At 46.4% G+C, this 26,390-nt stretch overlaps 1 protein-coding gene across 2 annotated transcripts in view; it reads right to left on the minus strand.

Annotated features, from left to right (window-relative positions):
* LOC144822568 (alpha-aspartyl dipeptidase-like) overlaps positions 1–1,960 on the minus strand; it is a 130,004-nt gene extending 128,044 nt beyond the window's left edge. The window contains exons 1-2 of one of the 2 annotated variants that reach the window (XM_078680251.1): positions 1,938–1,960; positions 1,617–1,737 (exon numbers count right to left, since the gene is read on the minus strand). In XM_078680251.1, the coding sequence (XP_078536377.1) occupies positions 1,617–1,717 (101 nt within the window). In that variant the 5' untranslated portion in view covers positions 1,718–1,737; positions 1,938–1,960. Of the gene's footprint in view, positions 1–1,616; positions 1,738–1,814; positions 1,907–1,937 lie in introns of those variants that run through there. The other variant, XM_078680250.1, reaches the window with a different exon arrangement.
* Between the last annotated feature and the right edge of the window lie 24,430 nt (positions 1,961–26,390).

The raw sequence follows: 26,390 nt of genomic DNA on the forward strand, positions 1-26,390 counted from the left end.
CTTTCAAGTGCTAGTGGCTGGACTGTGGAATAAGCTGCCTCTCTCACTTAGACAGGTCACTAATCTGCTTGTTTTCCGGAAACAACTGAAAACCTGTCTGTTTCAGCAAATAAACTAATATTTACGTTGTCTATCTGGTCTTTTTTTTCTCTCTTCCTTTGTCTACGCCTGCTCTGGGCCTACCTCTGTCTTAAGCGCCGGAACACACTTTTGAGTAGCTGCGCGCTTTAGAAATCCTTTTTAACATAACATAACATAACCTCCTCTGGAATGGTGGACCAGGGAGCAGGAGCGGAGAGCGTATACAGGTCTCCAGAATCCACTGAGGAGGAGGTCTCCTCACCTGCTGTTCGATACAGGGACCCTGCCGGAAGCCCAGAGACTGTTGTTTGCCCGGCATCGGAACCAGTTTGTCAGGAGGTCCCTGAGGGCCGTTAGCACCAGCCAGTAACTGGAGGAGGTGATGGTCGGGACAATGATGGTCGTCGTGGGAGCGGGAGGTACCACCTCAGACCAAGTCCTGCAGTGCCTTCTCGCCTAAAGGACTTGGTGTTAACCTAATATACAGAATGTGTTTTTGGTATCTCTCATTTCTCTCACTCTCTCTCTCTTTTACATTTTCTCTCTCTCTCCCTCATTCTTTTGTGCTGGTAGCTGTGTTGGCAATGTCCATTTTGTTCAAAATAAAGGAGGAATGTTATGTTTGATGGGCTGCCCCACTGTCGCTAACTTGTCATGGGTGCCCCACTGTCAGCCCCACCCTAAGTGATGATGTGGTAGAAGCCAAAAGAGGGAAGGACCGGGGAAACGGGAACTATTAAAGGGGACCCTGGCCCGGACCTCGTGGTTTCTGATCCTGTACCACTACTCTCCGTGTGTGACTCTCGTTTACGTTTTTTCCCCTCCTCAACTACATTAGGCCTTCCACCAAGTTCCCTATTCGTATTCAGCTTCTGTTCGTGTTAGTAAACGGAACGAGTGTCATGTCAAATCTGACAGCTAAAGAAATACAGAACGTCTGTGCCCTTAGTACTGGTGACAAGACAACACATTAATGTGTCTGTTATTCATCAGAGCAGCGAGGCATGTGGCACACAGGACATATCACACCACGTATCTACATATTGCTAGCACTGCGACCTGTCCATAGACTAAGGTTGTACAATAAAGCTTTTGTTCTAAAAAAAACACACACAAAAAACGGGCAAGACAGACGTTTGTTCCAGTTTTGTACAAAGCGAACTCTTCCCGAAGGTATTGGAGAGTTTTACATTACAGAAAAACAAATTCATTTTTGACAGGCACGGAGAGAAAATTAAGTGGTGTGCCCAGAATCGCATGAGGTTGAGGCAAGGTCGAGAATCAAACATTGGTTCTCCGTTGCAAAGTCGGTAGCTCTGGCTCTTACGCCACATACTCTCACAACTTCTAACCGAAAACAGCTGATAAGGATACCCCTGTACATATTTTAGACACGGTTTGGCGCTAGCTAAGAGTATCTGAGCTATAAGAAAGAGAGCCTTCTCTGCCATACAAAAAAAAAAACACACCAGACCGAGTAATACATTTGGTTAAAACGTAAACAGCTGCACCGAAACAATATTTGCTTTACTTACTCGCCTAAAAAAGCCCGGATTTGGTCTTGACAGTGCGCCAGGTAGGTGCCTCCGTGCAGAGTGGAGTTAGAGACGAGCAGCAAACGTCTCCTCGACCCCATTGTCCACGCGCCGACCGACCCTGCAGGGGAGAAAGAGGGAAGCTGTCACACCTGCCTTCGGGGGAAGCGAGAAAATGCCCGCTTTTGCCCCTGACACCTTGTATTCTACAGTAACATTTCTGTGATGAAAGCACTACGCTGCACTTTCCGCCGCCTGGAAGTGCTGAGCTTTGCAAATCACACGAGCGCACTATAGGCTGGAAGGCAAAGTTCCTCTTACCAGAGTCAGATGAGGAGCCGTCACGTGCACTTTTATTTGGCGTAAGGACGTCCTGCCCCCAGTTTCGTGCCTGAGAGCTTCAACTGTATTTGACATCGAATTGCATGATGGAACGTGTAGTTTTACTTTAAACACTGTAAGAATGAGCTAAAAAAAACTCACGCATGAACATTGAAGGCTCCAAATTAAGGGGCTGGTTAAAGGAGTCAGAAATGACATGGCAACTCTCAGTGTCTAATAATCGTGCATTTGTTGTTATTCGCTTCAATTAAATCAGTATTGCCTCAGAATAACAAGCACGGACAAAATTAATAGATTTGACTTTAATATAATGCCAGTACGCCGATGCATACAGCAACTTGGTTGCATGCAGTGTTTTTGGAGGTGGCGCAGTTCACCAGCGGTTGTGAGGTCAGGGCAAAGGGCACAGATAGGAATAAGGGTCGAGCTAGGCCATTGTTAAAGGGTAGTGCTGGTTTTACAGAGGTAATGCGGGATCGCTAACATTTTATTCTGTTGTAAATGCATTTATGTAGCAGTTACTACTGGTGATGATACTCTGAAGTGGTTTGTGGTGAGTAGCACGCCACTCCAAAAGCCCAAGGTTAGGGGTTAACCCATTGTTTACTGACTGTTACTAGTTTTAGCCTTCTGCTCTCAAGGAAATCTTTTTATGCATTTACTCCGGTTGTTTTCTGGTAGATGAATTCTAGTCCCCTTTTGAAGTGTTCATAAGCATGTACTGGGCTGGAAGAGTAGTGTTTAGGGTTGCAACTGTCTTTAAATTTAGTGATAAAACAAGTATCACATGAGAGAAAAGAAAAACATCAGTTTGAGGAGAACATTTTCATGGGAGAGTTGAGTTTTTTCCCCCCAAATGACCTTAGTTGAGCCGCTTCACACTGGATGAATATTAAGAGATGCATATGACAAGAAACTGGGCATTAACTAAATATAAAATAAAATTCTGATTCACTTATAACCTATGCACTGTGTCAGGTTGACAGGGTATTTCTACTGAAAAGTAGAGGTATTGGCTGCGAGATCTTAAAGTAGACCACTTCAAAAGCTCTTAAGTGAAGACATTTGAGTGATGTCATTAATAAAGCTAATGGCTTTGTTTTCTTGGGTTAACTATTTGGATACTGTACCTCAGACACTTCTGCATGTAGTATTCGGTTTCTTGACTCTGTGGATGGAATATATTTTTGGGAAGGGGTTATCAAAATATATATTTTGTCTACATTGATAGTGTGTCTTCTAACAATAGGACTTATTTTCATGCTGGAGAGCTTTACTAATGAATTGTCAACCTCTTGTGTTTAGACACAGTTGCTCTTCAGTTGTAGTTCATAAGTATGGCATTACGTTTTGTCGGGCAGTGTTGCAGGCGTGTTTTTGCTCCGCAAGAATTTGAAGCCAGTTTGCATACATTTTTCATATTTTGCTGTTTGTACTTGGAAAAGTCTGTGCCGGTTTCAAGCAAAGTTTTTACCATAACCTGGTCAAATCTAACATCAGCAGTGCTGTTGACTCAAACCTTTTAATTAAAGCTGGTGGAGTCAGTATACCATGAAGGTAGACGTCTTTGTTTCAATCTCTGGGGTGTATGTGATAGGAATTTACTTACTCGCCTGTAGGGTCTCCTCCTGTTGGGAATGACTCTTCAGCATACCACGTCAGGTAAAGGGGTGGGGAAAAGGACATAACGGTTATTAGCTGCTGCAGGATCTTGGGAATTTGTTTTTATAGTACTTTTTATACAGCTCCAACCTACCTTCCAAAGGAAGCTAATAGCTGGACTTGTGACATTACAAAGGCATGCAAGTATGTTTTCAATGAGAACTGAGGACAAGAAGCATGGATAAATAGAAGAAACGCAACCCAGCAGTCCAGTGAGGTAAAGGGAGGGAAGGGATGCAGTCTAAGATTGTACACAGCTTGAAGAAAGGAGCTATTACACCTTTCCCTAATTGCAACAGCAAAGGAGCATGTCTAACTTGCGAAGGGAGGTTGCACCTGGGTCTGTGTGTGCAGAGAATACTTGTTGCTCAGGTCATTCTTTAAGTCTTTTGGATGTCTTGCGCAGCCAGGAATGCACTCCGGTAGGTTCTGGTGCCACAGAAGTGGCAGATTTTACTGGCATGGAAGTTATTTGTTTGCTTGCCTTATCACGCAGCAGGATTTTAACTGGTCCTCACAGGGGAAAGAGAAACGATGCAGTTCTTGCAATGTAGGAAGATGTGCTTAAACTTTCATTGGTTGGTGATTAGTCGTGTTCTGCTTACAGCATGACTTTGATTGGTGTCTTTTTGGAAACCAATGAGTAGTGTTTTACCCAGGAAGATGTCTTCCACCAAAGTCCGGACGTTTAGGAGAGGAAGGGATTCATTTTCATTTCATTTCAAAAGTCTTTATTTCGATCGCTCGATCCTACAAAAGACAAGAAACAATACACATACTGGTTTAAAAAAAGAAAACAACAACATATGACTCTAAAATTTGATCATTAAAACTACTACTTTTCACCTATTAAAGCAAAACCAGTTGCATAACTATTTATCATATAAATAGTGAAAAAGTACTATGATTAAAATATCAGTAAAATCTAAAAGATTATAAAAACATAATACAGTCATCAGAATTTTCCATACACTGTGTGATTAGGGCCGAGCAGTTTGTAACCTCTATTTGCAATTACTTAAGAGAACAGTTAGAGCACCAACTAAGTTCTGGACTTTGTTGCAAACAATAGGCTAACCCGCCCGGTCCAACATTTTACTTGTTCGTGAGCTTGTAGGAGGGTTCGCTGTATTTGGCGATCTTGTAGTCTTTTTCTGAATAAGCCACATCCAGCTCAAGAATCGAGCAACGGCTATGACAGTCGGGATACTTGTGTCGGGCGCCAGTATTCTCTGTGCAACTGCCGTACTTCCAACACCCATATTCTTGTATAATGGTTTCAGCCATTTGCGTTGTGGCGTCTGATAGGCCTGGCAGATAAATAAAATATGAGAATAGGTCTCCTTCTGCTCATACACAACTTACATTTATTATCATTTGAGTTGTGCCATTTGCATGTAAATGAGTTTATGGGTAGAGTACCCACCCGAAATTGTAGATAAAGGCGTCTGTCCCTGGGTTTGGTGATAATGTCCCAGTAAGACTCATATTGGGGGCAGGCCTTATGCTCTAAAAATTTCCCTGACAGCGATGAAGGTTCAGAGGTCAATATGTTCCTCCACGCCACCATGGACCAATAAGTTCCTTCATATCTTTTTTTGATGGAAACTGCTGACCCTCTGGATCTTCTTATAAATGCTGCACACCCATATTTGTCAAAGTGACTTTGATGTTTTGTAGCCATTTTTTACAAGATGTGTCATATGCCCATACATCTTTTAAAGCGTAGACGTAGTGCTGCAGCTCTGGAGTAGTCCACAGTCCACGCCAATACGTTATGGGCGAAACTTTGCTACATCGTCCAATCCCCTACACCCTAGATCATAGTAGCCATGCTTTATGGGGCACTCTGTGGAACGCCAATGACGTTTCTCGGAAACTTGTTTTGAGCTAGGGTTAGTGGAGCTAAATTGTCGAAGCCCCAAAGCTCTGCTCCATAGGTAACAGAGGCTATAACTTTAGAATTGTAAATTTTTAACAATGGGAGCATGGGCTGGGTCTTTGAAGACTTGAACTCTTTCAACAAGACTCCAGCCACATGACGGTATTTGAGTGCCAGGGTTTCTACCTGCCGCTTCCAATTAAGTTTATTCCCTAGTGTTATCTCAAGTAGTTAAAAACGTCAGTTTGATCAAGTAGGGCGTCATTAAGAGATACCCTTCCCTTAATGGCCCGACATCTATGGAGGACCATGAACTTTGTTTTGTCTGCATTTATTACCAGGCCGCGCTCATTACAAAATCCTTCAAATCTTAATATTAGTGCCCTCTGCAGACCACTCTGCGTTTTAGAAATTTTGAGGGTGTCGTCGGCAAACATGAGTATGGGGATTTTAACTCCCGCAAGTGATGGTGCGTCCGTAGGGAGCATGGAAAAGTAATCAACTACTCCATTGATGAACAACGAAAACAAGGTTGGGGCCAAAACGCACACTTGTCGAACCCCTTTTTCTACAGGGAACCTACTGGTTTTATTGCCCTTAGAACTCCAGCGAACTTGGCCACAATTCTCTGTATGAAGACGCACCACTAAAGATAATAACTCAGTGGGCATACCCAGATCAGCGAGCACCCTCCAGAGTTTCGTACGAGACACTAGATCGAAGGCAGACTTTAAGTCTACGAAAGCAGCGTAAATGGTGCCTCCCGCCAACAAAACTATTCTCCAATATATCAAAATAACCTGGAAGACTTGATCTATCATGCTCACATTAGTACGGAACCCAGTTTGGGGTCAGTATATCTTTTTCAACAATCCAGTCTTGTATCCTGTTTAGTGCCATTCTGGCTATGATTTTCTGGATGGCACCTATAATACTAATGGGTCTATAGTTACCAGGAAGTGAGCGATCTCCTTTTTTGTAGATGGGCAAGATCTCAGCCTCCTTCCAGGTATCGGGGATGGGTGCTCCACTTGCTATAGCGTTTGCTAACATGAGTATATGTTCCTTCCAGGTAGCCCTGCCGTGAAGAAACAGGTCGGCCGGAACACCATCAGGGCCGGGCGCATGGCCACTAATGACTGCACCCAACGCTATTCTGACTTCCCCAATGTCAAAGCTCATCACAGTGTCATATTGCGGGATTATGTAGGGTTCCTCCTCAGCGCCTTCTCTCTCCATCGCAAATTGGTTGGAGAAGTGAGAAACCCACATTTCCTGGGATACATGGTTGTGAGGCACAGGCGCTTGCCCCACATCCCCCATTTAACCTGGTACCAAAAGGACTGGAGGTTCCTCTCTTGACTGGCTTGATAAAGAACGACCATCTCTGCTCGTCCCAGTACTTTTTTGCCTTATGGAGTGTAAATTTATAATGCTGGCGAGAAACCTTAACTGTGGCACGAGCATTCTGTTTTATGGCAGCCACAAGCGATTTGTAGGCTACCCTACAATCCTTAATATACCATCTTGCCTCAATATCCCTCTGTTTGTACGGTATATTAACTGTTTTTTTTTTTTTTTTAAAGGATCGTATTTTGCCAAACTGGTCCTCATGGTTCAACATGATTCTTTTGTTTAGGTCAGGTTGCGGTGCAGTGGCTTGTAAGTCATTCAGGTGTTAGAAACTATAGCCTTAATTTCTGTCAGTGCATGGTCATTGTTCAATTTCCCATCCCATTTAACCCTCTTTGTGCTATTGCAGAGCTTGACTTCGCTTGTAGAACATGACGTAGGGGAATTGATGACTGTGTTAAGCCCTTAATGACCATCTTTAGTAGCAGGGGATTATGGTCGCTTTCAGCCCTCTCCCTGATCTCCATATCAATGACTGAGGACCAATACATTTATTTATATATATAGTCTATCCGGCTTGAGCTTTTTCCATTATTAAAAGTGTTACTGCCCTCTTTATCGGAGGTTGTGTGGCCATTTACTGCCCTAAGGCCTTTCTTCATACACAGTGCCTTAAGCTGAAGAGCTGCCTCAGACCAACGCTTGATAGGAGGAAGCTCCATAGAGGGAACGTTCCACAACCCGTCTTCTTCCTCAGTCAGTTTGAAATCCTCTGTATCGAGGGGCTCAAAGGTGGTGTTGAAATCCCCTCCGATGTTTAGACCTCTCTAATTCCGTCTCCCCAAAAAGACCTTCACGATGTCGACTGTACCAGACTGCCTTCCACTGGGTAATCCCCTAGCATAGACGTTAACAACTGTTAACGAAGCATTGGGGTTAGCTTGTAAGCAAATGGCCATAATGTCAAAGCTATTAATGGGAATTACACGTTCACAGAGATTTAAATTCTGCCTAACCCAGATTACAACCGCCCCGTTGGTCTACCCTTCTGCCTTTGGGTTGCTGGTTTGAAGAAATTAAGATATCCCAAACGATATAAGGATTTTATTGACCATGTTTCTTGGAATATACACACATCATAATGGTCAATCAATTCCAACCAATCCTTAGAATTCAGCTTGGCTTAAAGCCCCGCTATATTGCAGGAGATAAGAGATGTTGTTACAGGGGTACCTGGGTTTAATGTTTGGGAAATATGTTACTCTGTCATTACACAAATTTGTTGATTGTGTCGTAATTTTCCCATTGCTACCCAACGAGATTGGTTCCTCTAAGGGCATTAGTCAGTAGCATTTGTCTAAACCTCTTAAGGGGGCAAATCTATTCTCGAGAATTAAGCCCCTACTACCCGATAGGTGGTGCACACTATGTGTCAGATTCCCCCTTCCCCAGTAATGTTAATTCCAGTATCCCTTCGTTGGTGCGGCCCAAACAAGTATACATAAGGTAGTGCTCTGATTTGGGGTGACTACTTGGATCCCAATGAAGTTGTTCCACAAGGTATCTTGGCATTGAATAATTATTGAAGTTTAAGATCACACAATCGCCCTCCATGGTTTTCTGAGTTGATCATAACCACCCCACTCTTCTGGCCATTATTAGTTGATTAGCTAAAATGGGCTCTCTAATCCCTCTGCCGTTAAGTTGGTAAGTCAGCCAGTGCAATGATTTGCTCAGGAGTTGGGCTGTGGATTCATGTTGATCCTCCTTCAAGGGGGGGTCTTTTCCCAAAATCAGAACCAGGGGGGACGAGGCTTTGGGTAGGTGTAGAGACTGATGTGCAGTCAGGGGGTGACAAAAATCTGCACCCATCTGCTCACCACCAGCCTCCCTCTCTGATGTTTGGGGTAATAAACCCTTATTGGGAGACTGTCAGGTAGCAGTGGCTGCAGTAGTTGTAGAGCGAGGCTTGAGATTTAAATGTAAGTTACCTTCATTGGGTACCTTTGTGGATACATTGCCTGAGCGGGGACCTGAGCCTGCAATAGAGGGTGCTGATGACTGTGGATCTATAGCTACGGGTGCACGAGGTGCACAGGGTACCTGTAGGGAAGTATCGACATCAGTAGCTAAACATTTACACTTACAAGAACATGCCCCTTTTTGAGCTGTGAACCTTTATGACCTTTAAAATGCAACAATTTCTCCTCTATTAATAGCAATTTGTTCATTATTGGATTTAGGAGTACGGTGACCACTGGTCTGGTTCACTACCGGCATTTTTTCCCAAGTCAAACAAGGAATGATTATTACTACTATTGTCAACAGAGTTCGGGCTTGACACTATTACGGTGTTTGTGACTGTGGCTTCTGGATGTTTTCGCTTTGTGACTTTCTGAAGAGGTTTAGGCTTAGCCTTTAGAACAGATCCACCCCTCTTTCTCTTTGCTGGGGGAGTTGGTTGTGGTTGGCCTTGATTGGTTTTCCCTCAGAGAGGTTTTTGATCTTGTTGAAACCTCATTGGCGCCAGAGTCACACAAACTTGATAACACAGAAGGATCAGGAGAAACTGTGTTGCGTACATCCGGCAGCGTCAGAGGGTGAGGCATCGCCAACGTTGTGCCTCCACATGTGAGAGCTGTGTTGAGACCAATCAAGTCCCCACTTGCAACAAAATCAACAGAATCGGCAGCGACTGGCACAGATCCCAAGACTAACGTCCCAGCCATATTCGGTTCAATATGAATAGAGCACACATGACTTGGGGAGTGGGGGGGTACTGGAGAATTAACTGAACATAGGTGACCTAATAATGAGCGCTTCTGATTAACAAGGGTATACATAGACAATCGCCTTTCAGTCAACTGGATTTGGTGGGTGAGAACTGACTCGGCCCTTGTTAAAAAGGCGTCCCGCAATGCCACCCCCTAGTCATGCACGGGAATCCTTGTACATGGCCATGATCGAAACACTACCCTTACTTAGCTCAGATCCTCAGAGCCTTGCCAGAGGAAGGAAAAGATAAAATAAATTGTGGGACAGTACCTTGAGAACTCGAGATTTTCAGAATGATTGCCCAGAATGAAGTTACCCTTGGCTGTGTGTGGTAAGTACTCCCAAAATGACCACTCCTTTTCTGCAACCGTCGGCTCTGTGTAACACAGTAGCTGTTAGCATCTCACCAGGCTCTGAGAGACACACAGTCTTTCTGATATGGCTCAGTAATTGCACATTGAGTGTCCTTATAAATGTAGTGTTCCATGGAATCCATGCCTGGTTAAATACTGGCAGTCTTCAGAAGACTAGGAATAACTACGTTAAATCTGAGCATTACCTCTTTGTCCTTCATCAGAGATCTTGCACCCAGGATAATGTACTGCATGTCTAAATACTTATAAGGTCCCAAAGGCGAGACCTATTGGTTATGCCAATGCTTGTGTTTTTAGAGGCATGGGTCTGTGATCATGGAAAATAATCAGTTTCTCCGGAATAAAGAGTTTTTCAAGGCTTTGTGAAACTATTGCTTTAAATACCAGTGGCTATAGCAGTGAATAAGGGCATTTGATGAAAATACAGCAGAAATGAAACCCGAAGACCTACAATTTGTGAAGTAAGTGAGAAATGTTATGAACTCATTAAGCTACGAGGTTTCATTTTACCCATACAAAATCACATTCTTGCTCTTGCGCCTTTGAAGAATGCATTCCTTTTCCCAAGGCGATGCTCTTACCTATGTTCTGTTAGAGATGATCTAATTGGGCTCTGCTGTGTCACCCCATCAGTGTTCTGCCATAGATACTTCAGTGTGCCTCTATCACCTCTTGTTGTTTTTTAGGTCTCTACTGCGGCAGCGCACATGCACTGTCTCTTCCAGATCTAACGTATCTTAAACCGAAAAAGGGCTTAGAGCCCACCAATTACTTACAATTGGTTGGTGTCTTCATCACTCTCACTTCTTTTGTCTTCATTGGTCAGTGGCATCTGCTGGCCTTGAAAAAAAATTCTCTCCCTCTCCTCACCCACACACAGGAACAGCCGTATGGAGCCTGCTCAGATCGCATGAATCACTCCACACAATGCCACTGTGCGCTACTTTTACTAAACTCTAAGATGCTAAACCACTCCACTCTATGACACTCTACGCCACTCTTCGACATTCTACTTGACTCTGCGCCACTACACTGTACTGCACTCTACTCCACTCTTTGACTATCCACTCTATGCAATTCCACTTTATGCAATTCTACTCTATGCTACTACACTCAATGCTACTCCACGCAATGCTACTCCACTCAATGCTACTCCACTCTACGCCACTCCACTCTTCGACATTCTACCTGACTCTGCGCCACTACACTGTACTGTACTGCACTCCACTCCACTCCACTCCACTCTTTGACTATCCACTCGATGCAATTCCATTCGATGCAATTCCAATCGATGCAATTCCTCTGTATGCAATTCCACTCTATGCCACTCCACTCTATGCTACTCCACTCTACGACTCTCCACTCTACGGCATCCTATTTCACTCTTCTCCTCTCCACTCAACAACATTCTCCTCCACTCTACGCCACTCCACTCTATGTCTCTGCACGTCACTTTACTCCACTGTACACCACTCTGCTCTATGACACTCTACTCTGCACCATGTCACTCTACTCTATTCCACTCTATTCTGACACTCCACTCGCCAGCACTCCACTCTACTCCATTCTATGCCACTCCACCCTATGCCACTTGACTCTGACACTCTACACTCTGTGCCACCTGACTCCATTCTATAACACGCCACTCAACTCCACGACACTCCACTGTACAGCACTCCTCAACACTTTATGCTTTTTCAGGCTACTCCACTCTACGTTTCTCCACTCTACACCACTCCACTCTATGCTACTCTACTCAACTATACGCCACTCTACTCCACTATATACCACTCTACTCCACTATATGCCACTCCACTCTACACCACTCCATTCAATGCCAATCCACTTTATGACACTACAGGCCACTCAACACTACTTCACTCTGACACTCTACTGAACTCTACGTGACTCCACTCTACAACATGCCACTCTACACCAGGACAGTCTACACCACTTTACACCACGCAACTCTACGACACTAAACTCTACAACACTCAGCTCCACTCTACGCCACTCCACATCACTTTACTTCACTGTACTACTCTCTGCTCCATGACACTCTACTCTGTTCCTCTTCCCTCTATTTTACTCTACTCTGACACTCTACTCCATTCTATGCCACTCTATGACACTCTACACGCCACTCTACAACACTCTTGGACACTCCACAGCACTCCATGCCACTTTATGCCATTCCATTCCATGCCACTCCACTCTATTCTGAAGCTCCACCCTACATCACTACACTCTACAACACTCCACTCGGCAACACTCCATTCTAAAACACACTACTACATTCTACTTCACTTTATTCCTTGACACTCTACTCCAATCTACGCCACTTGACTCAACAACACTCTATGCCACTGCTTTGTATCCACCCCATGATTTTTTTTCCCTCTCTACTTCACTCAATTCTGGGCCACTCCACTCAATGCCAAACCACTCATCAACACTCCACTCTACTCCACTTCATGGCACTTTAGTCCACTTAACTCCACTCTCTCTACTCTATACCACTCCATGTCACTCCACTTTACAACACTCTGCGCCACTCCACTCTACGTCCCTCCATTCTACAACACTCTACTCCCTTCCAAGCCAAGCCACTCCACTCTAATCCATGATATTTCACTCTACTCCCCTCAATGCCACTCCACTCTGCGACACTGCACTCTATGACACCCTACTCCACTCTACGGCCCCCCATTCTACAACACTCTACTCACACATTCAACAGTTCAAAATCCAACAGTTCACATGTGTTTATAAAATGCCTAGTTAGTTAAAACCATAGCACTTTCCAACAATAAGACAATATTATTTTTCTAAATAAAAAAGATACAGGAGAACTATAATTATATACATAGTCATTTCTGATTATTTTAAGTAGAAAAATCATTTAATACAGTTTAAAATGCAACATATTTTCAATAAATAATAACTGTGTGTTAAAGTGTCAATGCTCGGTCGTAATAATAGAGATAGAAAAGCGCACTCCTGTTGGGTTTTTTTGGGTGATAAAAGGTGAACTGGTGGGTGGTGCACTCAGGTTGATCCTCCTGAGTATGAGGAAATGTTTAGGCAATCAAAAAAACACTCTCCTTGGAACAAGGGGAATGTCTCCCTTATGCACTCAAAACTATATTCAATACTTTGTTCCACAAGTAAAAAACATTTTCACATGTAGCTTTACTGATGGTCCATATTTTTATTCATCATTTTCAAATAACTTTTGAAACTCTCCTCAATTCCACAGTTATAATTCCATTATTATTACATCATTATAACAGTGATTATGAACCAAACGATTTTTGTTATGCCCAATGCATTTCGGGCACAGATGTCCTTCTTCAGGGGCTGTACACTGGAACAATGAGGAGGAAACAAGATATCAGAATAGTATGCTAATTAGCTGTTGTTTGCCTATAAGAAGGTGACCTTCTTGAGTATGTGTACATGCTTATTTGGTGTCTATGAACGACCTGTTGGTGCGATTTGGTGTCCAAGAAAGTGACACGAGAGAATGAACCGATAGAAATGAATCTTCATTTGTAAAACACGGCAGTGATTATGTGAAAGCTAAAAACATGAAAGAGCCTGAACATAATGTATCCAAGATAAAACTCGTGATCGTGCTTCATAACCTAATTTCTAAGATAGATCCAGTAATCATCGTAAGGAAAAAGAAGTAGAACCCAAGACCAAAGGTGCACAAAAACGGTCCTTGCAAAGTGCCGAGGCATGGTTAAGATGTAACTCACATAAATCTCGCGGTCCACTGTACTATCAGTACAGAGCCGTAAATGCAAAACGTGGGAGATATTAAGTACGGTCCACGTATTACTGAAACTAACGGTTCAAAATAGTACGAACCATAGTACACTTACCTAATGAAGAATTCATACACGAACTCGCGGTGCATCCAGTTTTACGGCTCTCTTACCACAGAAATATATACAGATCCCATGCTTAACTGTAGCGTGTCACCCGGAAGTAAAGAGTGTCAATACACTGATAAAAAAAATCTTTATTGTAGTTAACAATATCCCCACACAAATATGTAAAGGTGAACAAAGTTTTCTGGGTGTGTGATACAATACACCGGGTTTGATTACTCGAATATATGTAAGAGCGACGTTAAGAACAACAAACTACTTCGGTAAACGAAATAAAAAGGAGACTTGTAGTTTCAATCCGAGCGTTATGTGTGTGATGTGCAAGTCAACAAACCACGTCGATATGCAGAATGGGAAAAAAGACTCATCATTAGACTGCAGGATGAGTAACAGCCAGATAAATCGAAGATGTTGTATGTGCATTGTTTAAGATCGAAAAATGTCTCAATGTGCACAATGATATAAAAGATCATAGTTTAACTGCAAGGTAGTTGACTGTAAACCAGATGGGAAAAGATAGTTCCAATGGTGGCAATGAAGTGAAATGATGTGAGAGTATTGATAGGTGAGTATGAACATATAACCTGTACACAAATCTAAATTATCCAAACCATATGGTCAAAACCATACCATGATTCCTGTGCCAACCTGTATCAAAAAATAATAAAATATATTTTTTTACACAAATTACAGGACACAACTTTAAGTAATACATACTAATTACAATAAGTCAAAAACAGCAGCTTCAATAGAGATAATTGAAGATTGATCAAAGAAAGCAACTAAAGTCACAACGTTCATTGAGCCCCTTGGGGCTGGTAGTGTCCATACGGTTGATCCAATAGATCTCCTTCCGCAGCATGAATTTTGTGTTGTTACAACCTTTTAGAAGAGGGATCTGTTCGAGTACCAAAAACCTGAGTTGACTAATGTTGTGATTCGAGGTATTGAAGTGCACTGCCACTGTAGATTTGATGTTACGAGTACGGATATGGCTTTTGTGTTCATTTAATCTTATGCAGATTTTCAGTCATGACTGTAAAATCTTATTGCAGTGGCTTAGTTCAGCCACTGCGGCCGGTGCAAAACACGGCACAGCTGTCAGCCTCCATTGTCAATGGAAGGACGGAAACCTGAGCTTAAAGTGTCAGTACTTGGCCTTAAGTTTGTTACCACAGGGTCTCTGTCAGCTGACTGACAACAATTAGTCAGAAAGGTAGGTGCACCTTGATATCATTAGATATTATTTCTTGGTTGTGTCAAATTTAATAAAGTGACCATCCCCGGCTCTAAACCACACTTTTTCCTTTCAATTCTTCTCTAGACTTAAACCAGTAACTCAAACCAGTTATAGGCTCTTTAAATAAGGCCCAAGCCGATTGCCTTAACAGATAGTCAGTTTCACACCAGGAACAGCTGCTCCTTCTGGCAGACGATGATACAGACGACGGTGCTCATCAGGATTGATCTACAAGAGATATCTTTTCAAGTTTTCGCTCAACTCTCATGAGATTTTTCACCAGCCTGCAGTTCAGCTGTACGTCTGTTGATCCGAAGAATGCTATAATGGCTTGTCTGCAGTGACGTAGTTCCCAGTTGTTCAACATCGTTCTTAATATGGACTAACGATCCTCCAATGTGGCTTTGCATAAACACATTACGTGCATTATTGTTTCGGATCCATGACCACATAATTGGCATAGCTCACTTAACTTTACTTGGTGCCATGGCGGCGGATTTAAAAGGGAGGAGAGACACCCCAAACAGCATTTTAAAAACCTCCCTTTGATGTGGTAGATATTAAACCTTAAGTTGAGATACAGTTGGCGTTTTACATTGCTCTACTCTACTCCACTCACTCTAATAAACCATATTCGGCTCTACTCCACTCTAAGACACTTCACTCTTCGCCACTATTCTCTACATCACTCCACTCTATGCAATTCCAGTCTTTGCCACAACACTCTATACTCCACTCTATGCCACTCCATTCTACGACACTCCATTCTACGACACTCCACTCTACACTGCTCTACTCTATTACACTGTACTGTACGGTACGCCACTCCACTCTACAACATGCCACCCTATGACTTACCAGTCTACACCACGCCACTCCAATCTAAGCCACTGTATGCTTCTCCATTCTATGACACTCTACTCCACTCTAAACCACTCCATGCTACAAAACTCCACTGTACAATCATCAACACCACTCTACTTCACTCCATGCCACTTTACAAAACTCCACTCTACATCACGCCACTTCACTCAATAACACTTTACTACAGTCTTTGCCAATCCACTCTACTCCGTTCCACTCCACTTCACTTCACTTCATTCTACTCTACACCACTCTTCTCTATTCCACTCTACGACACTCTATTCCCCTCTATGCCACTTCACTCTATGCCACGCTATGCTACTACACTCTACGGCACTCTATGTCACCCTACTTCACTCTGCAACACTCCACTCCACACCTATTTATTCAACCCTACTACACTCTACTCTACTGTCTCCATTCTACGCTAGTCCACTCTGAGACTCCACTCTGCAACACTCTACTCCACTCTACAACACTCAACTCAACTGCATTCTACCCTACTCCACTTTGTACCCCTCCACCCCACGCCACTCTATGCTTCACTACTCTACCCCACTCCTCTCCACTCTGCAACACTCTATTCCAGTCTTCACTACGACACTCCACTCTAAGACACTCCATTTCACAACAATCCACTCCACTGTATGCCACTCCACAACACTGTATGCCTGTCCATTCTGCGGTACTACATTCTATGCCACTCCACTCTAACACTCTACGTGACTCTACTCTATGCAGCTCCACCTTGACACTCTACTTCACTCTTTGCCAGTCCACTACATGCCACTCCACTCTATGCCCTCTATCCTACTGCACTCTATTACACTCTACTCCACTTTTTGGCACTCCACTCTACGACCTTTGTAAGGAAATGCCTCTTTTTGCATGATCACCCCCAAGGTTTTGGACTGATACTGCTGGAGTCTCAACTCTGAATGTGCACTGAGGCCTGTTAACCAGACCTTAATGCCAGTGTTGTAACACCTTAGAAAATGTATATTGAATTGGCTGCTGCCAATTGCCATAAGTTGACTTACTTATAAGTCCCTAGTTTATGGTACCAAGGGTACCCAGGGCATATAAGGCACAATGTCCCCCTAGGGCTGTAGTACTGTGTTGTAACCAGTGGTTGTTGCATCCTCTCCATAGTTCCCAGTCCCCTACTGCTCTGCTAGTGTGAGTGTGTTATAATGGAATATTGATAAGTGCCTGGTTTGTATGAATGTCAGTTGAAGAGAGTGTGCTGAGCAGCAAGGCTGCTGCTCCTGGTGGGCTATATATACTGAACTTGTACCTTAACTTGTGCCTTAAGTGATTATTCTACAATAAATCTATATCTTATAATGTACATGACTGGCTACCTGACTACCTGCATCCACAAAAGTTATTATTTTTATTCTTATAAATCTTTTTAATGATGACTGCTTTAAGACTTGACAAACAATGCAGATAGGTATTCATGGAGTACTTCAACAATGGACCATACTTTTTTTATTTTTATTAAAAAATCTGTTTATTGTTTTCATTCACAACTTTGGCAATAAAGTCAGGTTGATCAATGTTAACAATGGACCATACTTTGACGAAACTGTTCTTATATGTGTATTTTGGTGACACTTTCTCCAACCCTTATTATTCATTATGCAACGCACTGCGACACCCCTCTGCTTGCAGGGGCTGGCACACATTCCCTCTGTATTCGTTTCCCTTTCCCCATATTTGTGACCACTTTTTGGGACAGCCGTTTGATTCAGATACTGTCCTTTCCATTAGCGTGCACCAGTCCATATCCCCCTTCCGTACCACAAGTGTTGGTGTTTCCTGAGAGCCCCATAGTATAGCTATATTGCCTTGGGCCACTATCGCTCCCAGTGTCACCCAGGTCCTTTCTTTGCTGTTAAGGTCAGTGGGTCCCCAAATAGTCAAGAGGAATAGTCCTATCTTGGGTTCTGTTTTAATATTCAGTACCTCTGCCATGCACTGTATCAGTGCTGACCAGTATCTCCTAATGTATGTACACGCCAAACAATATGGATGAATGTGCCTCCTTGACCACGTCGTCTCCAACACTTAGCGTCTGCTCTATAGCCCATTTTAGCGAGCACTGAACCAGATAGATCAGTTCTGTGTAGTATTTTTAAGAAATTGTGGTGTCTCTGGGGGAAACCAAGGCCTCCAGCCATCCCTCGTCCAACATCTCCATGACATTGTGCTCCCAGTGGGCACAGAGCTGGAGGAGGGGGTCAGGTATGCTATTGATTAGCTTCTTATGTGTCAGTGAAATGGACTTATTTGACATATATTTATCGAATGTATGACATTACAATGCATACATTTACAATGCATGCCTTTACAATGCAGTTTTTCCTTCGCAACATCCTTTACAACGCATTATTTTACATATCATGCCATTACATCGCATTTTCAGAAACTACCTTTACAATTCATTCCATTACATCGCATTATACCTTCACAACGCATAACATTACAATGCATACCATTACATTGCATTTAAGGGAAGTGTTGGATAGTATAGGGGTTATAATTACTATTCTAACTCCAGTGAGTGCAACAGTAGGGTAAGTGTTGGATAGTGTAGGGGTAAAAAGTACTATTCTAACTCCAGTGAGTGCAACAGTAGAGTAAGTGTTGGATAGTGTAGGGGTAAAAATTACTATTCTAACTCCAGTGAGTGCAACAGTAGGGTGAGTGTCAGTTAGTGTAAGGGTACTATGCGTTGTAATGATATGCGTTGTAAAGACTTGCGATGTAATGCCTGCGTTGTAGTGACATGCATTGTAATGACATGCATTGTATTGACATGCAGTGTAATGGCTGAGTTGTAATGACATGCGATGTAAAGGATGATGCGATGTAATGACTTCTATGTAAAGGTAGTGCAATGTATTGACTTAGTTGTAAAGTTTGTTTCCCATATTCATCGAGGATTCTGTCTTCGAATGGGTTGAATTCTGGAAGCAACCCCCCCTTGAGATGACAGCCTGCAGTGCGTGTCTTACTTGCAAGTATCTAATATGCTCTGTGTGTGCCAATTCATATTCCATTTGCAGATGTGCAAAGGGAATCATGTCTCCCTTTTTCCACAGGTCTCCCACCCTGAAAATCCCTATCATATCCCATCGGTCAAAGCCCTTGGTGTTTTTTAAGTTTCCAAAGCTGTCTGTGACCCAGAGAGGGGTAGCCTGTGTGATCCTCTCTGCCCACCCCATGGTCTTGATGACTGTGTGCCATGTTTGGACCGCGTGTGCCATAGGACCTGTTAAGTGTAATTTATTGGGCTTGGAGTAGATTGCTCTGGCAAAATTTCCCCCTGGGTGAAGCCACCTGTCCATTTGATGTACAGGGTCGTCCTGGGGTCTGTATATACCTTGGTTTATGGCTGCCAGCTGTGCCAACCAATAATATGTTTTGACGTCAGGGAGTCCGATTCCTCCATCATACCAGCCTCTTATTAGTTTTTGGGTCGATATACAGGGTGGTTTTCCTTCCCACAGAAGCTCTCTCTGTTCACTTTCAATAGCTTTAAAGTAATCTGATTGTACGGGCACGGTAAGTTTTGTAGGTTTTATAGAAAGCATGGTAAGGACATCATTTTAAGTAATGCGGCACATCCCAGTAGTGACAGAGGGAGCGACCTCCAGTGTCTGACATCGCTTCTATGTCTCTGCAATGGGGCAAGAGGTTCAGCCCCGAATGCAATCCCGGGTCTTTGGTGACACATATACCGAGGTATTTGAATCGTTCTTGTGCCTGTGCTATAGTGTACCCTTTGGGTAGAGAGAGGGACTTACCCCTTAGCAAGTAAATAACTAATTTGGTCCAGTTTATACTGTAGCCCGAATATTTCACTAAGTTGGTGAATATATGTAACGCTCTATTCAGAGAGGCACCCGGTGCTGCCAGGTATAACAAGATGACGTCGGCATATAGGGAGATACGGTCTTCCCAACCCTCTGACCACCTGAGTCCCCTCTGAATTGGGTCTCTACCTATCCACATCGCCAACGGTTCCAACATCAGGGCAAAGAGCAGCGGGGACAAGGGCAGCCCTGCTTGGTTCCTCTCTCGAGGGTAAACACTGTCGATCTCCTATTGTTGACCACCACTTGGGCCAGCTGGTTCCTGTACAGGAGCTGAATCCAGCTCAGACCACAAAAGTTATTTGTATTACAACACTGGCGAAAACTTGGAATCTAACCTAGGTGTGAAAAGATATTAATGAAGAAGTCTATAAGAAACAAAGAAGAAAGAAATTGAAGTTTTGAGAAGGAAAGTGAAAAGCCCTGGAAGCCCTACCATTTTTTTTTCAAACTGACAATCTGCAGTCTTGTCAAGTTTGAAGGGTGCTTTGGACCTGCTTAACTTTCAAAAATAGGCTGCGTCTGTATCGTGAATCCTGTGCCAACAAGCATTATACAGCTTTGAGGGAAGCAACTGGCAACGAAAGTGGCAGTTTAACAGTGGAGGGCAGCGGGTATACTCATGCATAGCTCCATCACAAGTGCAAAGACTGTATTTAGATTTTGATTCATTTAGAGCCCCAGGTGCGAGAGACCTTATGTACTGTCATTTAGGTAGATGGGCTAATAATGTCTCAGTGACTGGCACATTTTACAATTGATTTAATTCCCTGGTGCACGAGAATGTCGACCGTCATCAGGAGAACTGTGCCAAGCGTCTTACCTCATATTGTCATGCCGTTGGTGTGCAAGAATGTATGCATCATTTGAAAAGTCCTGAGAGGCATTTGAAGGGACAGAAAGACTGCCATGAGCTGTTTCCATGGTTCCAGGCGAGGCTGCACCTGCGGCGTGAACTTTTGCAAGAATTCCTGGCGTGGGGGCGTGGCCAAGTAGCATGGCCGACAGGACGTGAGCTCCGCCAGCTCCCGTCCAAAGACCCAAATATCCTTGCAATAGATCCTGCCTAGGCTCTTTTCTCCCCGAATTTAAGGACCCAAAGCTTCCCTCATACTAGAGGAACCCTCGGGCTGGAGTGGACGCTGCACGGAAATCCCGCACACTGCTCCGGAGACACTGCAGGCGCTCTGAGGGCTCCGGCGTGCGCTACGCGAGGCCGATGTCTGGGCCTGCACCGGAGCGCCATTGAGAAGGTGACCCACCCGTAAGAAGCTCGGACCCGGCCTCCTCGGAGCCTTCTCTCATCTGTGGCGGCATTGTGCGGGCGCTGGTGTGCGGCCCACATACCACCGGGCAGCCTCGACGGCTTGGCGGGCCCTGAGCACGGGAGGAAGAATTGCGGCGCCCACCCCTCCCCCTGACGCTACATCGGAGCGGAGCCTCCCGCCGGTTAAGTGCCCTTGTGGAGGGGTTCTATCTCATCCTTGAGGCCCCGGGGGGCTCCCGTGCGACCTGAAGAATGCGGGGAGGTGCTGAACGTTGGGGGACACGCAGGAACGGATCGGCCCCCTTCCCCCATTGGGCCGCCATCTTGTTTTTACATCGGGTCTCTGGTCCCCCTGCGCCACGGGGGCTCACCGACTGGAGGCCTGCTGCTCCGCGCTGGGCTGCTGACGGGCGCTCCTTGTGGAGGGGTGCCTCCAGGGACGGAGAGGCCATCCAGCTGGTTGTGGGGGTGAGTGACGGCGCTCCAGGCACCTCATTTACTGCAGAAGCCCCGCCACCTACATCGGCCTGAGTACCTGCACCCCCGCTGCCTGTCCCGGCGAATGGTTGCTGCACCACTTAGTGCTCCCCCACAGGGCGCTTTCTGGAGAGACGGAATTCTACACTTGCGGTCAGGGCGGCACTGGGTGGAGTTAATGGCCCTCCTCCTCTGCGTGACCCGACTGTGGCTCTATTTTCTCTGAACGCCCCCCAGGTTCCTGCTGCCTGGAGCTGACTGGAGGAGAGCCATACCGTTTGACATTCACATCTCCTGGGCTTCCTAGTACTGAATACCTGACCGGTGGTGGCTCGTGGGAACCCTTTGCGGCATATTGTAAGGAGGGCGTGATCCTCTCTTCCTGATGGCGGCCCGCAAGGATAGGACCTCGAGGTCTTCTCAACCCAACACCATTGTACAGTATACCACCCCGCGCCTGCCTTCACAGAGAATTACACGGCAGACGGATCCGGAGGGCGGTGGAGATGGACCAGCAGAGCCTTCCAGAGCGGAGATATTAAAGGCTATAAAGGGATCCCATTCTGCCTTGGAGAGGCAGATAGAGACTGTATCCATCGATGTCAATCTGCTGCGAACAGATCTCCGTAAGGTGGCGGACAAGGTCTCAGACGCTGAGGGTAATATTACCCAACTGCAGGGGGAGTTGGCATCCTTGCAGAAGACGGTCACACACCTTGCGGCCACTACCCGAGCATTGGAGAGAAGAGCTGAAGACGCGGAAGGTAGGGCCCGTCGCAGCAACATTAGGGTCCCGGGACTGCTGGAACGACTGGAGGCGGGAAATGCGGAGTGCTTCCTAGAGACCTGGATCCGCACCCAGCTGTGTCCACATGGCCTGTCCAGTGTTTTCGTCATCGAGCGGGCGCACAGAACCCTGGTCCCCCCTCCGCGCCCGGGTGAATCTCCTAGAGCTCTGATCGCAAAGATCCTGAACTATAAAGATCGTGATTGTATCCTGAAGGCTGCAAGAGAAGCGGAGTCTCTCATGATAGAGAACAGTCGAGTGTCCATCTACCCTGATTATACCCAAAAAGTGCAGGAGCAGCGGAAGTCCTACCTGGGGGTAAAGCAAAAACTTCGGGAGATGAAGCTCCAATACATGCTCTTATACCCGGCCAAGCTCAAGGTGCTCTCACAGGGCCGTGCGCATTTCTTTGAATCCCCAGCGGAGGTGTGGGAGTGGCTGGAGATTAGGGGTGAGCGCGGTGGTCCCCGTGAGTCATGGGGGACCCGCCCTCAGCAACGATGTCGAGCTAGAGGGAGACGCCGTTCTCGGCCACGGGGTTCCGAGGAGCCTTGAGTCACAGTGGGAGCTGATGGCGCTCTCCGTATGAGATCATCGTCGACGGGGGCCCCTCCGGAGTCCCCCGGGGCATCTGCCCCTGGGGAGCTCTTGGTCCCGGATACCCTGCAAGACACTATGCCGGATACAGATCCTACGGCCCCGGTGATCGCGGAAACTGCCCTTCCCGAGCCGCAGTTGGAAGAGGTACCAGCCTGAGGTACTGTCTTGTTTATGGTTTGGTGTCCTCCGCTTCGGAGGGCCTGTGGTTAGACTATCGATGGTTCATTGATACTCCTAACTCCTGCTGGGAGTCCTTGGATGGCTGGGTGGAGCGGAGGACTTGCATCTCACTGGACAGAGGTATGCAGGGTGGAGTCCCCATATCATAGATGAATGCCTAGCCCAACCTGGGGCTGCTACCGGCGGTCATGCCTTGAGACTGTCCTGGAAAGCTGGGTCTCATGGGGAGCTGGGAGGGGTGGAGGGGGTGGATGGAATTGGTTGGTTGTGTGTGAGTGTGTGTTGAGTGGGTTGAATGGGGTGGCTGTGTATGTCCTGGCACTGGCAGGGGAAGGGCGGGGTAGCATTATTGGTTGTTGCTGTCTTCTTGCTCGTGGGTGGGGGTGGGGGGAGTGTTTCTGAGGGGGTTTCGAGTTGGGGGGTTTCTGGAGGGTGGGACGGGGTGGGTGCGGACAATGTTAATGGCATTGAATGTATTGTGTTTCAGGTCTCTATGTGGCTGGTTGGGTGGGCTGGTCTTTCCGTCCTGGCCAGTGTCTGGGCCCGGAGGGGGCAGGTCGCAATGTATGTATCAAACGGCCCGGATGGGCACAATCATCAGACATGGGTTTTAAATTCTTAACTTGGAACATGCGCGGTTTGGGTACTTGCAACAAGAGACACAGGGTCCTCTCCTTCCTCAAGCGACATGGGGTCTCCGTTGCGTGTCTCCAGGAGACCCATTTAGATGAGGAAGGTGCTCGCCAGATGTTCCATTCCTCCTTCTCCACATATGCCAGGGGGGTCCTTATCTGGGTGGCACCTGGGATTCCCTGTGCTGTCCAATATGTTGAAGCAGACATCGAAGGCAGGTATCTGCTTTTGCGGATCAGACTGGATGACAGGGAATTCTTACTCTTGAACTCCTATGCACCGAATGTTGATGACCCGAGTTTTTTCTCCCGCCTTCAGGATCTCATTGTATCTGACTTAGATGCTCCCTTCCTATGGTTTGGGGATTTCAACTGCGTATTAGACCCGGATATGGATCGACATCCTCCTCGCTCTGGCACGAAGCCACGTATGACGGCGCGGCTCAAGGAAGTAATGCATAACCTGGGGGCTGTGGACGTGTGGCGAATGGGCCACCCCACTCAGAGACTATACACTTGTTACACGCCGACGCACGACACTCATAGTAGATTGGACCGCGTCCTTGCGGCCAATGTTGCTCCGTCTCTCACTTTAACGGTTACACACCAGGCCCGATTTCTGTCAGATCATGCCCCAGTGACATGTATGGCGCAATGGGCTGATCAGGCTGCCCGTCCCCGTACCTGGCGGATGCCGATGGACATCCTCCAGGACCAGGTGGGAAGAGATCACGTGGCGACTATATAGACTTGAACTGGGAGGTTGGTGACCTACCCTACTCCACCAGATGGGAGGCCCTGAGGGCAGTGATACGCAGGGCTTGTATGGGCCTCACATATGGAGTCCGGAGGCAGCTGCTATCTGACCTACGTGATGCGGAGGATGTGCTCCGCCACTGTCAGACTCGGCCGGATCCTGACATCTCGGGTCAGGAGGCGGAGAGGGCGGCACAGGTGTCTGTCCACAACATTCTCACCCGTCTTGATAAATTCACTTCGGGCCAGTACAGACAGCGTCTCCACCGAGAGGGTGACAAGTCTGGACGACTACTGGCCTGGATTCTTCAACGGGAGTTCGCACCTGAGAGGATAGTTGCCCTACGGGCTCCTACTGGTACCTTGGTACACTCAGAGGTTGCTATACTTGAGGTCCTCCGATCCCACCTGCAGATCGTGTATGCAGCTGACCCCTTGGTTACGGAGACGTCCTATCGCCCCTATCTTCAAGATTTGGCTCTCCAGAACCTTTCGAGGGAAGCAGCGAAAGAACTAGATGCGGGGTTGATGTTTCGGGAGATCAACGTCGCGTTAGCCGCCCTGCCGCGGGCTAAGACCCCAGGCGGAGACGGTTTCCCACCTGAATTTTATCAGGCGTTCGGCGACGTCCTGGCCCCCCTCTTGTTGCAAGTTTATAATGAAGCCCTGGAGTCTGGCGCTCTACCGCCCACCATGAACCAGGGAGAGGTCTGTATGATCCTGAAGCCGGGTGGGGACGGCTGTGATCCTGCAGTGTTCCGACCTATCACCCTGATCAATACTGTTGGCCACTCGCCTGGCCCCCTATATGGCCCATTTGATCCACCCGGATCAGTGCGGGTTCATCCCTGGCCGCAACACGGCGATGAACTTGAGGCGCCTGAATCATGTCCTCCATGAGGTACGCAGAAGGGAAGACACCCATGTGCTGGTGTCAATCAACCTGGCCAAGGCTTTTGACACGGTTAACTGGGGGTATCTACTGGAGATGCTCCAAACGTTGGGGTTCGGGCCGGTGTTTTGTAATTGGATCCGAGTGCTCTATGGGGCACCCCGGGCTAGAATTTGGCTTGGGTCGGCCCGCTCTGAGGAGTGGTCCCTGGGGAGAGGCACCCGCCAGGGGTGCCCCCTCTCCCCGCTGTTATTTGCCCTAGCCATAGAACCATTGGCAGTTTCCGCTCGCACTTAGCTGGAGCGCTGGGGCATTAAGGTGGGCGACACCGTGAACATGATCTCCCTCTATGCCAATGACGCTCTGTTCTATTTGACGTCCCCCAGCGACTCCCTTCCCGCCTTGATGCGGATTCTGGAACGCTTTGGCGCAGCCTTGGGACTGCGCATCAACCTTGGCAAATCTTTGATTTTTCCGCTGGCGGGCTGTGCTGCCGACCCGGGCGTAGATCTCTCGTGTCTAGGCTGCGATGGGAGCGGGAGGCGTTTCGCTATCTCGGCATCCAGGTGGCCTCGACCGACGAACAACTGTTGGCCCGCAACGCCGACCGAGTGCTCCGGACTCTACATCAATCTGTGGGCTTCTGGAACACGCTTCCTCTCTCCCTTATGGGACGATTGGCGGTTGCCAAGATGGTGATGCTCCCTAGAATGTTATATATCTTGCAAAACACCCTGTGCCCGCTTCCCTCTCGAATATTTCGCACACTCGATTCACTGCTCACATCTCTGCTCTGGGCGGGTGGGCGTAGTAGAGTTGCTTTGCACACAGTGGTCCGGAGTTGGGAGGAGGGAGGTCTGGAGGCCCCAAGGTTTGACCTCTATTACTATTAGCTCTTGCCAGCTGCA

Source organism: Lissotriton helveticus, chromosome 3_1 (genome assembly GCF_964261635.1).
Source record: "Lissotriton helveticus chromosome 3_1, aLisHel1.1, whole genome shotgun sequence".
Lineage (NCBI taxonomy): Eukaryota > Metazoa > Chordata > Amphibia > Caudata > Salamandridae > Lissotriton > Lissotriton helveticus.